The following is a 16,079-nucleotide window of genomic DNA, read 5'->3' on the forward strand; positions in this document are numbered from 1 at the left end:
ACTCCTCTGCAAATTTTTAATAGACTTGTAAAGTCATTACCAAGTTAGTAAAAATAGTCTAATTTTCATCAGTGACCATAGTTTCCATAAAACTAAATCTTGCCTATATGCCTTATTTAGACAATGTTTTCTTTTCCCAAATAAAGATGACACCTAATCTCTAGATCCTTGGAAAATACAGAAACAAGCAGGGCACTTGTAGCTTTACAGGGTATGGTGGTATATCTCTGAGGGTTCCCCCTAAAACAGAAGTTAGCAAGCTTTGTTAATTAAAGGTCCAGATAGTAAATGCTTTAGGCTTTACAGGCCACATACAGTCTGTGTTGACATTTTCTAGTTTCCTTTTTATTTTACTTTATTTTTTGGTTAACACCTCTTAGCATTTTTTAAAAAACACCACCCTGTACAAAAATAATCCCTGGGATGGATTTGGCCCATGAGCCATGGTTTGGCAACACCTGCCCTAAAAGAATCTGAGCTGGAGAACATAGACAGTATTCAGAATTTGGAATGGAATCAAAAGGATTCATTTTAAGATCTTTAGTGTTTTCTCTGTTTCCATTATTTACTCAAGAAATGGCTAAAATCAGGAAAATCATAAGAAGTCAAAAAGATTCTTTTTTTCCTTTTTTTCCCCTTTAATCAAAAGGATTCTTAATGCAGTTAGTGAACATACACTCCTCAGAAGAAAGTATTAGATAGGAAAATTAGGTTTAGGAGATGTTATTTTTAGCATCAGAGTTATATGTTTAAATAATATAATGCCATATTAAATGAACATGTGATAAAAAACGATACCCTAGATGATTTGCTATGTCATAGATCACATAGAATTTTAAAATCTGTTACTTGTCTCACCGTTGGTCATTATAAGTAATTAATTTGACATGCATAATGATATACAATAAGGCCCCTACAGATACAGTAGCTTGCTTTTTTTTTTTTTTTTTTCTATAGACTTTGCAAGGTTTTCTTCTGTCACCAAGTCCAGTGGTTGCCATCCTGCTGCTCTCTATCACTAGATCCCTAAAAAATATCCGGGTCTGATTAACCAGTAGGATCTATCCATTCATTCAGGCACCTACCCACCCAGTGGGTAATTCTGGACTAGGGGCTGTGAAATAGGTACAGTTAAGAAGAAAAGTTCCTTTCCATAAATAATCGTTCTCCACAAATAATTTTTAATAAAAAAAGATAAACAGATTTGTGCAGCCTAGAAGCCCCTTACCATTTAACTATGATCATCGCTAGTGAAGAATGAGCCTATCGGTCATATTGAAGTGAGTTTTCTAGGATGAAAATGCTTAAAAATATAAATTAATGCCAGTATTAATGTTATAAAATTCAGGCCTGGCATGGTGGCTCATGCCTGCAATTCCAGCACTTTGGAAGGCCAAGGTGGGCAGATCACCTGAGGTCAGGAGTTTGAGACCAGTGTGACCAACATGGTAAAACCTCATCTCTACTAAAAATACAAAAATTATCTGGGTATGGTGGCACATGCCTGTTGTCCCAGCTACTTGGGAGACTAAAGCAGGAGAATGGCTTGAACCCAGGAGCCGGAGGTTGCAGTGAGCCGAGATCGCACCATTGCAGTCCAGAGACGCTCTGTCTTAAAAAAAAAAAAAATTCAAAATTCAATTTCTTTAACATTCATAATGCACATTTATCTATTTCCTCACTGTAAAAGGAGAATAAAACTAACATTCTGGCTCGCTTCATAGAGATATCATGAGAACAAAATAAGAACACTGTGAAGAGGTGGTTGTACTTTTAAGCATTGATTGAGCATTAGTGTGCAGCAAATGATCCAATGATTTACCAGTCTGTAGATTGAACCATTGAACACTGATAGTGACTGGAACTTCTGCCTGCAGTTAGGAACGAGGGGAGTATAGTAGGTGGAGATGAGAAAAATTTGTCTGGGTATTTATTATTATATAACACCAGGGCCCGGTTCAAAATACATCCTCTACTATTGAGAATTAAATGTATTAAGTTGTTTTCAGGTCTGGTGAGATAGAATTAGCTGCCAGGTAAAAATATAAAATCAGGAGAATTTATATCAAAACCTAAGTTCATGAAAAACCTGGTTTTTCATACTTAAATAGCCTAATATAACTTAATATATTTCATTACAAGGGGAAATAGTATTGATTGCATGTAGAAAGTTGCTGTAAGGAATAACTACCTAAAAACAAAAATCTGACCCATCTCAACATTGAACCCACCTACTAACCAAATTGATCCAGAATTCTCTTTTCCCTAGGATGTAACTATCAGGGGTCAGTATGCTGTTTATGTGCCAACCCTATCTATCATTTTTAGGGACTCAAAGGCTCAAAGGGAGACATGGGGGACCCAGGTATGCCAGGTGAAAAAGGAGGAATTGGACTTCCTGGATTACCGGTATGTTTATACTTTTATATTATGTTCTTATTAAGATCTATTAAACAATCAGAAAACAGTTATATTATTAGCTGCAATTTCATCTAGTGGTTCATCTAATATTTTTATTTTCAAATATTTGAGGTATTATTGGTTAATTACTCTAGGGAACTCAAATTGTAAAGCATGTAACCAAATGAATTATGAAGTAAGCCTTCATGTTTTCCTTAATTGTTTTCCCTAGAAGATAATAAAATAAACATAGTTGGCCACTTTAATTTAGTATGCATAAGATGGTGGTAACTGGTTACAATAAAATAAACCATAATAAAGAAATGAGCCAAAAAATATTTAAATTAAAAAACAAATTACAAGTAAAAAACAAATTACTCTGGAAAGTGTCCTCTGTGTGTATGATCCTATATGATAGTGTTTTATGGTTTTCCTCATAATTCTGAGAATTTCGAGGAGAAAATGTAAAATTGTTTTAAAAAATGCAGTAAACTCCACTGCCTTGGACTTTTTTATGAAACAAAGAAGTATATAAATATCAGTAAAAACTAAAAGACTTACCTTTGCTGTTTAAATTGCACACCACCATAAAAGATATAACATTTATAACTCAATATATATTTAAAACTGGAGAACTTTAACCAATCAAGCTCAAACTGGTTTTTATTTACTCCGTATTTTATTTTACATATCACCCATAATCCTAGGGATTTTAGTAAGCTTGCTTTTTTAAGCTAGAATGCAAGGAGATGAATCCCTTTTTTCTGTAGCAAGTGCATAATGTTATAAAATGTCAAGAGAACAATGGGGTTGGGGAGAAAATTCTGTTGTCTCTTATGTTGGAAATAAATTTGCTTAATGGTTATTTATAGGGAGCCAATGGAATGAAAGGAGAAAAAGGAGATTCTGGAATGCCGGGTCCACAGGGTCCTTCTGTAAGTCCACGGCGGCTGAACTTCCATGGTTCCTGAACCTTCTCACATGCTGACTTGTTATTTACCTATTCCACCTCTGCCAGGTGGCTGAACAACATCACAAAGACCTTAAACCTCTTGGTTTGTCAAATTGTAGGAGAAACATTCATCAGCCTTGCATAGTGACAGATGAAGTATCTCACAGGTCTGAGGAAGAAGCAGGTTTTCAGAGGACTGGCTAATTCTAAGGAAAAAATCAATGGTTTTCTCATAACAATGGATAGATCTTTGTGAACATAGAACATGCCGGTTAGTTTCTCCAGAGCCCGCCTTCTGCTTAGTGAAATATTTGAGTTTGATAGTGACATTATAGCATTTCTTGGTAATGAGTTCCTTCCTTTTCTTTTAGCATACTTTTGATTTATTCTGGCTTTTGTAGAACTTTTTTTGGAGTATTTTTTTTTTATTCTCACAAGGGAATTTCTAAATCTAGAGAATCAAACACATCACTTATTTCAGTATCTTTCTTCCTCTGCAACTACTAATGGTCTTAGCAGAACCTCAGCACAAGATTCAAGTTGAACTGCCTTATCTAAATGAAGTAACCAAATATATTTTTATTGTTTGAACATACAGATCATAGGCCCACCAGGCCCACCAGGTCCCCATGGCCCACCTGGCCCCATGGTAAGTTTCCCTTTTTTCTAAAATGTAATTGCTTATTTACGAGCATGCTACTAGGGAAAACATGAACACATCCCTCTAAACAGCCAGCTTGCATTTTGTACTACTCTGTGGAATGATGGAAAATACCAGGTGCTCTGAGATACACTAACTTTACCATGTTATCTTTCACTCTCCCAAACACGTATGTTGGGAAGAGATAGAGTAGTTCTCTTCTATGACAGAGGTAAGGAAAGACAGACAAATCTAGCAAGCTCTACTATAACCTTACAGCATGAACGCTGGCAAATCATTTTATCCAGTCGCTGCTCTAACCTGATACCAGTAGAATGAGATTAAGAATCGACTGCACACAATGGCTTATGCCTGTAATCCCAACAGTTTGGGAGGCCAAGGCGAGCAGATCATTTGAGGTCAGTAGTTACCAGCCTGGGCAACATGGTGAAACCCCATCTCTGCAAAAAATACAAAAATTAACTGGGCATGGTGGTACACTCATGTAGTCCCAGCTACTCAGAAGGCTGAGGTGGGAGGATCACCTGAGCCCAGGGAGGCTGAGGCTGTTGTGAGTTGTGATCATGCCCTTGCACTTTAGCCTGGGAGACACTGAGACCCTATCTCAAAAAATAAAAAAATAAAATAATAATAGCCATTAAAGAATGTTTCTTACAAACGTTGAAGTTTGAACTCTTTAATGAAATGTTCAATAAAAACATTTTTTATATGGCATCAAAACATCACATTGTATCCATAAATATATAGTTATTATGTGTCAATTTTTAAGAAGAATATTTATAAAATAGTATGATAAAAGTTGAATCTTCTTTCCACAGATAATATATATTGTTAGATCTTCTCCTTCTCACTTTTATGGTACTTTGATCGATTCACTGAGTCAGGGCCAGTGCTAGCTGCAGGTGTCTTGCAGTGGCCAATGGAGACAGTGACCCTACCCTCAAGGAACTGAGGTCCAGTAAGGAAGGCAGTCATTAAGCCAAGTATAATTCTCTAAATGATAAACCAGTGACAGTTGTGTTAAGGTTAAAATGTCAAAGGCAGAGAGCTTCAAGTGCTTTTGACTGGGGCAGAATAGGATCAAGTCAGGCAGGCTAGATGTGTGTCTCTAAGGTGTTAATAAATCAAAAGACTTCAGTATTACAGAATAAGTAAATTGTGGTCACTCTTTCCTCCCATTGCACTCCAAGAAAGAGCATTATTGGAATGATCTAAGCCACAGAAGGTAGCTAGTCATCCATTTCTGACTAGCTCCATTTCTATTGCATAACATAAACAATTATTATTGATCGTATTTTCTTTCTTTCTTTCTTTTTTTTTCCAGACAGGGTCTCACTCTATCGCCCAGGCTGGAGTGCAGTGGCACGATCATGGCTCACTGCAACTTCTATATCCTGGGCTCAGGTGATCCTCCCACATTAGTCTCCCAAGTAGCTGGGGCTACAGGCACATGCCACCAACTATGCCCAGTTAATTTTTGCATTTTTTGAAGAGATGAAGTTTCACCACATTGCCTAGGCTGGTCTTGAACTGCTGGACTGAAGTGATATACCCACTTTGGCCTTTCAAAGTGCTAGGATTATAGGTTTTAGCCACCTCGCCTGATGTGAACTTATTTTCTTAAAACCAGATGGTTCATTAAGAATTAAGCAAATTACATACTTTCAGCTTTTTAAAAATACTCCCTCTACTATAAGATAGAAGGTTAAGTTAGAAAATGCTATATCCTGTTCATATCATAAAATTAATCCGTTTAAAGGAATTTTAAACCTTATTAAAATGAGATAAGAACACCTGATAAAGTAACAGCCCAGCCTTTTCCTGAAAACGTTTATCTGAAACTTATTGAAAAGCAAAATATTATTCTAATGTGGACATATGTAACAAATATCTAGGCACTGCTCAATAAAAACTTTTTTCTGCAGTTTTATAATTTTACTGACAAATATTTAAATACTCCTTTCTCCAAATAGTTTAAAACACTTGAAAAGTTTACAGCAATCCACAGTAAGCTTAGTTAACTTGACTAGTCTCTATATTTAGATTTTCTACAAAATACATGTTTTATAATCTTGATTCATGCATGTATTATGATTTTCTTCCACCAATAATTATTACAGGAGCCTTGAAGAATTTGTTTTGTAAAAATAAATGCAATGTAAATAATAATGCTTAGCTTTCCTACATAATAATCTTTTCTTTAAACTAAATAAATGATGCTACAGAATCCCAAACTTGGGTATTATCTCCTCACTAGTCTCCTTTGGGTCTGGAGGAGTTAATAGAAAATGTCTCCTCTTCCCTGGCACCTAAAGTCTGGGCCTTCTCTTTGGCAAATTTCTCTTTGAAGTCATATTTTTATTTTATTTAAACTCTTGAAATATCTCATGTATTCCACTCAGATTTTTTAATGGTAATTTGAGTTCAGAATATTTTCCCCACTTCTTTCTTCCATGTATCCCTGGCAGATTTCTTCCTCCTCAAAGGTATTAGCAGACAGAATGGCTATTAATGAATTTCCTATTACAGAGCCACCCAAGAGCTGGAAGGAACTTTTGGTAGGTAATAAATAACATCCACTAGCCTGCCTCTAGCTATAGCTCAAACAAGAAGATTCTTGTTTTACATCTCTTTTGTTGCTTGATATAATATTCACTTCTGCTGGGAAACAGTGAATCAGTTCTTAATTAAAACCTCTGTTTTCCTTTTTCAGGGACCTCATGGACTTCCTGGACCAAAGGTAATCCAACAAATCCCTTATTTGATTTCTGTTTCCTTGATAACCGTGGAGAAGCATGACAGAAGCATGTCTGTCCTGTCTTATTTGTCAAGTAATGTTGATAATCTTTGAGCCTTTAAGCATCCAGATGTTTAAATCTCATAACACAAAATGACTTATAACAAATTTAAGAGATGTCACCTGGAGATAAATTATGCCTCATTTTGCCTTTTTCCTGGTCACTATGTAAGCTTCTTAAATTACAAATCATAAGATTCTCAAGTCTACCATTTAGAAGTGAATCTGATGAGATTCTCAGACTAGTCTAGGTGCTTTTTTTAATGGTGACTCTAGCTGCATATTTGAATGCTATTGATATTTCTTACTTGCCGTGTAGTTCATACCACATCTAAATGCTTTGCCTCTTCAGCATCTTAATTTTGTACTCTCCCAAAGGTTATTGGTCTAGAAGGGGGTGGGGCATTTCCGGTGTGCTGTACTGGGAAGAAGATCAAATCACTTACATGCCTTCTATACTTTTGCGTTAAAGAGAGAACAATGGAGAAGAGCTCCTCTTTGTCAGAATTAGTGTAGTTTGCATCATGAAGATGGCCTCCACCTGTCCTTTGCCTTATTGTAGACCACAAGGACATCCTGGAGGATTAAAATAAGCCCTGAAAGACAAGCTGCCCCTTTCAGGGAGCATGCATGAGGAGGACCTATGTTCTAATCTCATTCTTGCCAGGCTGTATCACCATGAGCAGACTATGGACCCTCTGATCCTTTATTTACTCAACTGGGTAACTCACTTTACAGTGCTATGATAAAGAAAAAAAAAAAAAAAAGTTAAGACAAAGTTTTGCTCTTGTTGCCCAGGCTGGAGTGCAATGGCACGATCTCGGCTCACTGCAACCTCCGCCTCCTGGGTTCAAGGGATTCTCCTGCCTCAGCCTCTTAAGTAGCTGGGATTACAGACATGTGCCACCATACCTGGCTAATTTTTGTACTTTTTTTGGTACAGACAGGGTTTCTCCGTGTTGGTCAGGCTAGCCTCGAACTCCCAACCTCAGGTGATCCACCCGCCTTGGCCTCCCAAAGTGCTGGGATTATAGGTGTGAGCCATCGCATCTGACCCAGTGCTGTGATAACTTAGGTATGATTATAAAACACTTAGCAAAATATCTGGTACAGCTATTGATAAATATCAAAAGACAGCTGTTACTGTTGCTATGTGATACTTTGTTCTGAACAGAAAAATTCTATAACTCATCCTCAAGGCTGCTTGAAAGAAGGTTCACGAACTCCTGAGAGTGCCTCAGTAGTGAGTGGTGCGACTACAAGGTAGGGGCTGGGGAGACACATAAAGGCAATGTTGCAATGTTGGCACTAGTGTCACAAAGCCTAGAGACAGGCCACCATCTTCTCTGGGGGGCTGGCTCCCTTTGGCCCACCAAGCTCCAGCGGTGGTGGCAGGTATTGGTCTGACTCCGAAAATCTGGGTTTCCTTTTCCCAGTCAGGCAGGTGACATCCAAGAATAGGAGAAGTTCACGCCTCTTTATTCTTCTTAGACTACCTTACCTTCTGGTAAGGCCAGTGAGTAACAGTATCTCAGAAGCATGAATTAGACTTTGGGGCGAGAGCACTATCTGGTGGGGTGGTCAAAAGAGAGAGCCCCATCTATCAGCTTTGTGATCTTAGTAGTCGTTTAATCTCTCTGGGCCTTTTTCCCCGTCTGGACTAAATCAATCCATCCTACTCTTGGATTTTAAGATGCCACCAAACACCAGCCTGTCATAATGACTAAGGATAATGCCACCAAGATATTTAATTTCATAAATGACTCAGATATGCCATCACCATTGGATTAAGAGATGCCCAAAATGCTTTTGATTTCTAAAATGCAACATTTTGTCCATACAACTTCAATGTTTACTTAAATCATAAGTTTCAGATAATTATAAAGTTGAAAAGACTTCATAGCTATCTATGCAAGTTCCCTGATGTTATAGATGATAAACTACAGGCCTGAACAGTTTAGGTTATTTGCCCCAAATTACACAGCTAATTCATGACAGATCTGGGACTGAGCTTAGGTCCAGACTTGAAATTCAGTCTTTCTGTCACTGGATTTAACCTCAAGGACCTCACAAGGCCACTTGCTGAAAGTGCACACATATGCCAAGCCATGGATCTCAAATCAGTCACTGACTATTGGGTCTTGGCCTTAATATTGTGTCCTCAATCATAGCATTCCCAGAATAGCACCTTACCAACACCAGCACATTCGGACTTGCTATATAGTGGCTGCACTGCAAACATCCTATCTTCAAAATCCTGAAAATTTTTTATGCCATGCCAGTGTGTTCACCACTTTGCGACCCCCTTTGAAAGTTCACATATATAGCATGATTCCATGCATGAATCTAGCTCAGTGTTTTCCAGAATTTCCGGATAAGAATCACCTGGGAGGCTAATTAAAGATACCCATTTCTGTGCTCCCAGGAACTGGGTGGGGCCCTGAGCTCTTTAACAAGCACTACACTGAGTTTCATCATCAGGCAAGTTGAGTAAATACTGCCCAGGTTAAAAACCACTTCTGCCATGTGAGTATAGCCTCTCCCCTTCCCACCCCCACCCAGCAAGACTCTATAGGGCATTTGTATGTGAAATCATCCTTCTTTCACAAGTCCTTCAAGATTTTCTCGACAAATTAATGTTTACACGTAAAAGTTGAAATGTATACAAGTCAGAACTTGATATTGCCCATGCTGTCACTGATGAAAAATAGGTGTGCTGTATTTCTTGATTTTTAAAAAGTCAAGAATTTTATCATTTCTTGTGTCTTTTGTAATGTCACCCTTAAATTCATGCTTTTTCTAACATTGGGCAGATGGACAGTTAATAAAACTACATTTAAGTTCTTTGATCTTCATATTTTCTCCTGGGATTGGCGATTTGGTGATTGGTCCATGTAGGGATCTGACTTGGCCGGGGCAGTGAATGAGGACTTGCTAAATGGCATTACTTCAAACAGCAGCTGCTACATTTTTAGCTCATTCCCTTGGGCAAAATGCTTAAAGGCTTAAAATATCTGTCTATAACCCTGTCCTGCATATTCCAGTTTTCCATTCCAGCAGAGTGGGTTTTTTTTTTTTTTTTTGGTCGAATCTTCTTCAGCATCCTCTACTCGATTGTATTTGATCATAAAAATGTGGTATAACATGAATTTCCTTGAGATAGAACTGAAAAATTTAGGAATTCAATCATATTTTTATTGTAAAGAGGACAATTTCTTGGGAGTTTTGATTTCTAGAATGTTAATTATTGTCAGTTTAGCAACTGTTTTAATGTTTAAATTTAATGTTTGGTGCAAGACAAATCTAGCCTGACTCTGCTGTTTCCTAAAACTGGAATCTGCAACTATTTCACAGACTGGTTCTCTTCTCTCACAGTTTAAACACCCATAATAGCAACCAAAATTGGCATTTGCTTTTGCATTTAGGGTGAACCAGGGTTAAATGGTGTTAAAGGATTGAAGGGTGAACCAGGTCAAAAGGGTGACAGAGGACCCCTTGGTCTTCCAGTAAGTAAAGAAAACTTTCCATTTTAGTGCAAATCTCAGATTTTTCTTTCTACCCTACGTGATAACTCTGGTTTACTCATCAGCTCATACTGTTGAGGTTTCTGTAATTAGAAAACATATCATGTTAGAGCAGAGCTCAGCCCAGTTTTGTTTTCTGCTCTTGTGACAAAGGAAGACCCAGAACAGACAATGCTATAAATGTCCTGTCATTTTTCAATTACATACATGCCAACCTTCCTCTTTTAGGGCTGACAGTTCTTCTCCCACGATCCCCTTCTTTTAAAAGTGTTATGCTCATAATTTCATAGTTTCTCCCAAACGCTTCTTATAATCTAGTACAATTTAAAATGCTTCCTTGTTTTTTCTCCTTGGATACCAAAAACCTTAGCCCTCTGTTGGTGGCAAGTATGCAATTGGCCATTGCTGATGGCGTGAGGTTGATGCTGTGGCTCCTTAATCAATCATATTATGTTCTGCGTGTTTTATGTTGTTTGTTTTGAAAATTCCCTGTTATGAGGTTCCTGTGGCAATAGTGGGTAGTATGAAAAAATTATTCTGCTGTTGTTTAGAGATGTTTATTTGTAATGAAGGAATTTCCCCCGGCTCTTCATTTTCTTTATGTCAGTCTTCTTTCTACGACAACTAAGAAGAGATATTTTAAAATTGTTATTAAATATGAGGCTTTAATTTCAAGCCTTTCATATGCTATCTATTCAGTGAATATGGATACAAATCAACAAAGAACAGTATGGATTACATTAGTAAAATGTGACATAAAATCAGTAACAGAATATAGTTTATACACAATTTGAAATATGGGAGAAAAAAAGTTGATGACCATTTATTTTATTTTTGCCATGGGTATTATAACTTTATGCAGTTGATAGCAAGCATCTTACATACATCCAGCATACAGTAGATTGTCAATAGGTATTTATTTAATGAATGACTGATATAAACCTTGTGTTAGAATATAGGCTTATTTTACATATTCATTGTTGAGATACAGTCCCTGTCACCCAGACTGGAGTGCAGTGGCACAATTTTGGCTCACTACAACCTCTACCCCCCAGGTTCAAGTGATTCTTGTGCCTCAGCCTCCTGAGTATTTGGGACTACAAGCACATGCCACCATGCCCGGCTAATTTTTGTATTTTTTTTTTTTTTTTTGTATTTTTACTAGAGATGGGGTTTCACCACGTTGGCCAGGCTGGTCTCAAACTCTTGACCTCAGGTGATCCGCCCGTCTCAGCCTCTCAAGATGGTGGGATTACAGGCATGAGCCACCAGCCCAGCCTAATATAGGTTTAATCACACCAGTTAGATCAGTGGGCCACAGGCATAAAACCTCTACAATGTATGTGAGTCATTAATTCAGCATTCTAGGTAGACATAATATTAGTATAAAATTATTACAATTTCCACATTTCTTTTCTTTTTTCTTTGAGGCAGTGACTCACTCTGTCACCCAGGCTAGAGTCTAGTGGTAGAATCATAGTTCACTGCAAGTTCAAAGTCCTGGGCTCAAGCGATTTATTTTTTTTTAAATATTTTATAGAAATTGGGTCTCACCATGTTTCCCATGCTGATCTCAAACGGCCTCAAGCAATCTTCCTGCCTTGGCCTCCAAAAGCTCTGAGATTATAGACATGAGCCACTATGCCTGGCCTACATTTATTTTCAAATGTTGTTATAATAATTGAAGAAAATCTCTAAAGGCAAAAGAAAGTTTGGATTTTCACTTTCAATCTGATTTCTTTAAAGTCTGCCCTAATTTAAAATTTAGGACTATTGATAATTTTTATGCAACATTTAGCTAAGCTCTACCTATGCTAACCTTAAACAGCCAACAATATACATTTTTATTGTAATTATTGCTAACAAAAGATGTATGTAGGTCAGGTACGGTGGCTCAAGCCTGTCATCCCAGCATTTTGGGAGACTGAGGCAGGTGATCATCGAAGATCAAGAATTCGAGACCAGCCTGGCGAACATAATGAAACCCTGTCTCTACTAAAAATACAAAAATTAGCCAGGCCTGGAGGCACACTCCTATAATCCTAGCTACTTGGGAGGCTGAGGCAGGAGAATCACTTGAACCCGGGAAGCAGAGGTTGCAGTGAGCCAAGGTTATGCTATTGTACTCCAGCCTGGGCAACAAGAGTAAAACTCCATCTCCAAAAGAAAAGTATGTAGTTTACAGTTATGGTATGGCTCATAACAGGATTATACAGAATAAATCTTAAAATAAAAACTCAAAATACCCAAAACATATATAGAATAACATCATTGGTAGAGTTTGCATCTGGGATAGATTTTTTTCTTCCATTTTATATTGTTAACTGCTTCTGAAGCATAAAATTGGGAAATAGTTCTGTAATCTTGATAAGAGAATGTTTAGGGCCAGAGCATTTTCTTTCTTAAATACTCCTTGATCTAACCAATATTTTTAAGGGACTATCAATAAATATTTGGCCTTTGAGACAAGAACGGTATCAAAGAAATAATTGTGCTTATTCTTGAAACAAGCATTGAAAATGCCATTTTTTAATCATACACTATTTATGGGTAGCCTAGAGTTCAAAGTAAAGAAAAGCATTCATTGTCTGACAACACTAGATTTTTAAAGTTATCTTCCCAGTCAGGCTTTGATGCAAAGATTATTTGAAGGAATTGAGAAACAATTTAGTTTGGAAGTTATTTTTTGCTCGGCCTCACAATTTGTTTTCTGGCTTTTTCCCTTTCCTAGAAGTCCCTCTAGTGGAAAGTAATGTGAACAGTAGGAACAATCCAGAAAACAATGAGTAATTGTGGATGTAAAATCCACCAAGAGTCATCCTAACGTGGAAACCCTGCATTTGTTATTCATAAACACTATTTTAACAAGGATAACCAGAGCTCTTTTTCTTCTTCTGAAATGCTAAATTTGAGTATTATAATGAGCCCTTTCTAAGGAAATTGCTATTCTTTTCTCTTCAGAACCTAAAGAAATATATGGTGAATAGCAGTCCTTAGAAAACGAATTTCATATGGAAAATAGATAAAGCCTGTGACTGTTATGAGTAACTACTTTGTAGCTCAGTTTATACACTTCATTAGCTTGATTTCTAAATGAGAATTTGTCAAATAGAAATGTCATTAAAATGCCATCATCTGTGGGGTGTTTGTCATGTGGTTTTTTTTTTTTTTTTTAACTAACAATTTGTAGCAATGTGATATTCATCCCAGAACCCTGTAACTGCGTATTATGTTGTTTGAAGTGTTACATTTGTTCATCAGTACCTCATACTAATCTCTGTTCTTGTCATTCGTGTTACACCCACCAACCCTGCTACCAACCAAATCACACAGGGAGCATCTGGCTTAGACGGAAAGCCAGGATCCCGGGTGAGTCAGTCGCTCGTCTTGTTCTGACATGTTTTGTGGATGTGAATCATGGGCTTCAGGACAGACCCTTTGCTCCATGTCCTCTCATTAAATGGTGAGGGAATACGTAGAGCTGGAGTAAAAGGAGAAGGTGGACAAAGATGGTGGCAAAAGGGGGAAAGCTGGACAGAGGACAGTTGCAACTCTGTCTGGAGAACAGCGAAACCGCCAGAATATCTTTTTGAAGCCCACGTTCAAGTCTGGATAATTTGCTAGGTGGGAAGAATGAGCAGACTAATTGGCTTTATTGTCTTAGAATCCCAGCTGAATTTTTCCAGAACCAATAGGCAAGCCCTACAATTTCATAAGAGAGACCCTCTGAAGAGATTAAAATAATGTGAAATTATTTTGACTTGCTTTTCCTTTTAGACTTATGTCCGTTTTACAAATGTAGCTTCTTCCTTGGCACTAACTTTCAATTTCTGTTTATAGAAATGACTTGTCTGTCTTCTGTCATTTTGTCTTTTTTCTTTGGTTCTTAACAGCTCCAGCTCTTAAATTTCAGCCACAGATACTCAGTATTTAGAAGTCTTCTGAAGGTGAACTTTGAATTCAGGCAGTAAGAAAAAGATCAGTTAAGCTGATGAGAATTCAGCAACATTAGAATGAATTTAAAATTCTGAATTCTTTCTTATCACAAGGCTCTAATAGAATAAACCAGAATAGAACAGAAATGGAATACTAAAGAAAAATCATGCTGGAATAGTTCCTACATTTGCAAATATTATAATCAATTTTTTTGTGAATCTAAGCATAGTTTTATCCTGGAAATGAGCAAGTGTACTTGAAGTCCTGGCTATAGTTTTAAGAATCTAAGGCCGGGCAAGGTGGCTCACACTTGTAATCCCAGTACTTTGGGAGGTCGAGGCAGGTGGATCACAAGGTCAGGAGTTCAAGACCAGCCTGGCTAACATGGTGAAACCCTGTCTCTACTAAAAATACAAATATTAGCCAGTTGTGGTGGTGGGTGCCTATAATCCCAGCTACTCAGGAGGCTGAGAAAGGAGAATCACTTGAACCCAGGAGGCAGAGGTTGCAGTGAGATGAAATCATGCCATTGCACCAGTGTTATTACATTCATTCAAATATTATCTCTTCTACCACAAAAATCCTAATCCTGAACTAAGCAGGAGGACAAAAGGCAATTATACTTTTAAGTCATCATGGCTGCCTGGTTTGTGAGTTATAAGCTTAGTGACCAGCCACTGCCGCAGAATCTAGAAGACTGATTCCTTTCCCATAAGCCACTGCTGCCCCCAATAGAGCCACAGAAAGTTTGGATTGAACAGTTACACACTGTTTTCACTTACTTAATAATTTTCTTCCATTTGTGTAACTGTTCAAGCCTCTTAAACAACTGAAAACAAAAGTTTAGAGCCTGCCTGCTAAGGGTGGCAGTGGGCGCAGAGAAGGGGCTTGAGGAAGAGGTGACAGGAAGGAAAAACAATTACATTTTTCTTCTTAAGATTATGGGGCAAAGTGAAGATGATTTATTTATTTATTGAGACAGAGTCTCACTCTGTTGCCCAGGCTGGAGTGCAATGGCATGATCTTGGCTCACTGTAATCTCAGCCTCCTTGGTTCAAGTGATTCTTCTGCCTCAGCCTCCAGAGTAGCTGGGACTACAGGCACCTGCCACAATGCCCAGCTAATTTTTGTATTTTCAGTAGAGATGGGATTTCACCATGCTGGCCAGGCTGGTCTCAAACACCTGACCTCAGGTAATCTACCCACCTCAGCTTCCCAAAGTGCTGGGATTACAGGCGTGAGCCACTGCGCCGAGCCAATGATGCTTTAAGTCAGAGGAAAATATACAATTAAATATGATATGCAGATTTTTGTGTGTCCCTCTCATTGAAACATGCAGTTATATAATTCATCCTTTTTGCATGAGTTTCTTGTAAACCACTGGCCTGAAATAATCAAGCATAAAGCACTTTGAAAGGAGATGAATTGTCTTACTGACATTCTTAGGCACCATTCACCCAGAAAAAATCCAGGATAAAGTATAACTGCTATTCTTGCAGCCCTTGTGATATGTCTCATATTATCTTTTTTTTTTTTAGGGTACAGATGGTCCTATGGGACCCCATGGCCCTGCAGGTCCCAAAGGAGAAAGAGTAAGTTGTTGCTGAGGTTATTAAGCTGTGTACTAAAGAAAACACAGAGTATGACTTTTCCCTATTAGTTGAACTGTTCATTTTTCAGAAGAAATAAAGGGCTATCTAATACTAAATATAAATAGATACCATCTTAAGTTCTATTCAGAGTCCTAATATTGAGAGGAGAAAACCACAGAGCATAAAACATGGCTGCCTTAATAAAAACAATACATAC

General features: G+C 37.7%; 1 protein-coding gene across 14 annotated transcripts in view; it reads left to right on the forward strand.

The window, feature by feature from the left end:
- COL25A1 (collagen type XXV alpha 1 chain) overlaps window positions 1–16,079 on the forward strand; it is a 527,190-nt gene that overhangs the window by 475,620 nt on the left and 35,491 nt on the right. For 9 of the 14 annotated variants that reach the window (XM_032254797.1, XM_032254795.1, XM_032254796.1 and 6 more), the window contains 7 exons: window positions 2,329–2,409; window positions 3,273–3,335; window positions 3,951–4,001; window positions 6,727–6,753; window positions 10,236–10,316; window positions 13,668–13,703; window positions 15,809–15,862. In XM_032254797.1, coding sequence (XP_032110688.1) covers window positions 2,329–2,409; window positions 3,273–3,335; window positions 3,951–4,001; window positions 6,727–6,753; window positions 10,236–10,316; window positions 13,668–13,703; window positions 15,809–15,862 — 393 coding nt within the window. The remainder of the gene's footprint in view (window positions 1–2,328; window positions 2,410–3,272; window positions 3,336–3,950; window positions 4,002–6,726; window positions 6,754–10,235; window positions 10,317–13,667; window positions 13,704–15,808; window positions 15,863–16,079) is intronic. The other 5 variants (XM_032254806.1, XM_032254807.1, XM_032254808.1 and 2 more) reach the window with 2 other exon arrangements.

The sequence above is a fragment of the Sapajus apella genome, unplaced genomic scaffold (assembly GCF_009761245.1).
Source record: "Sapajus apella isolate SASKATOON/1434 unplaced genomic scaffold, GSC_monkey_1.0 scaffold87, whole genome shotgun sequence".
Lineage (NCBI taxonomy): Eukaryota > Metazoa > Chordata > Mammalia > Primates > Cebidae > Sapajus > Sapajus apella.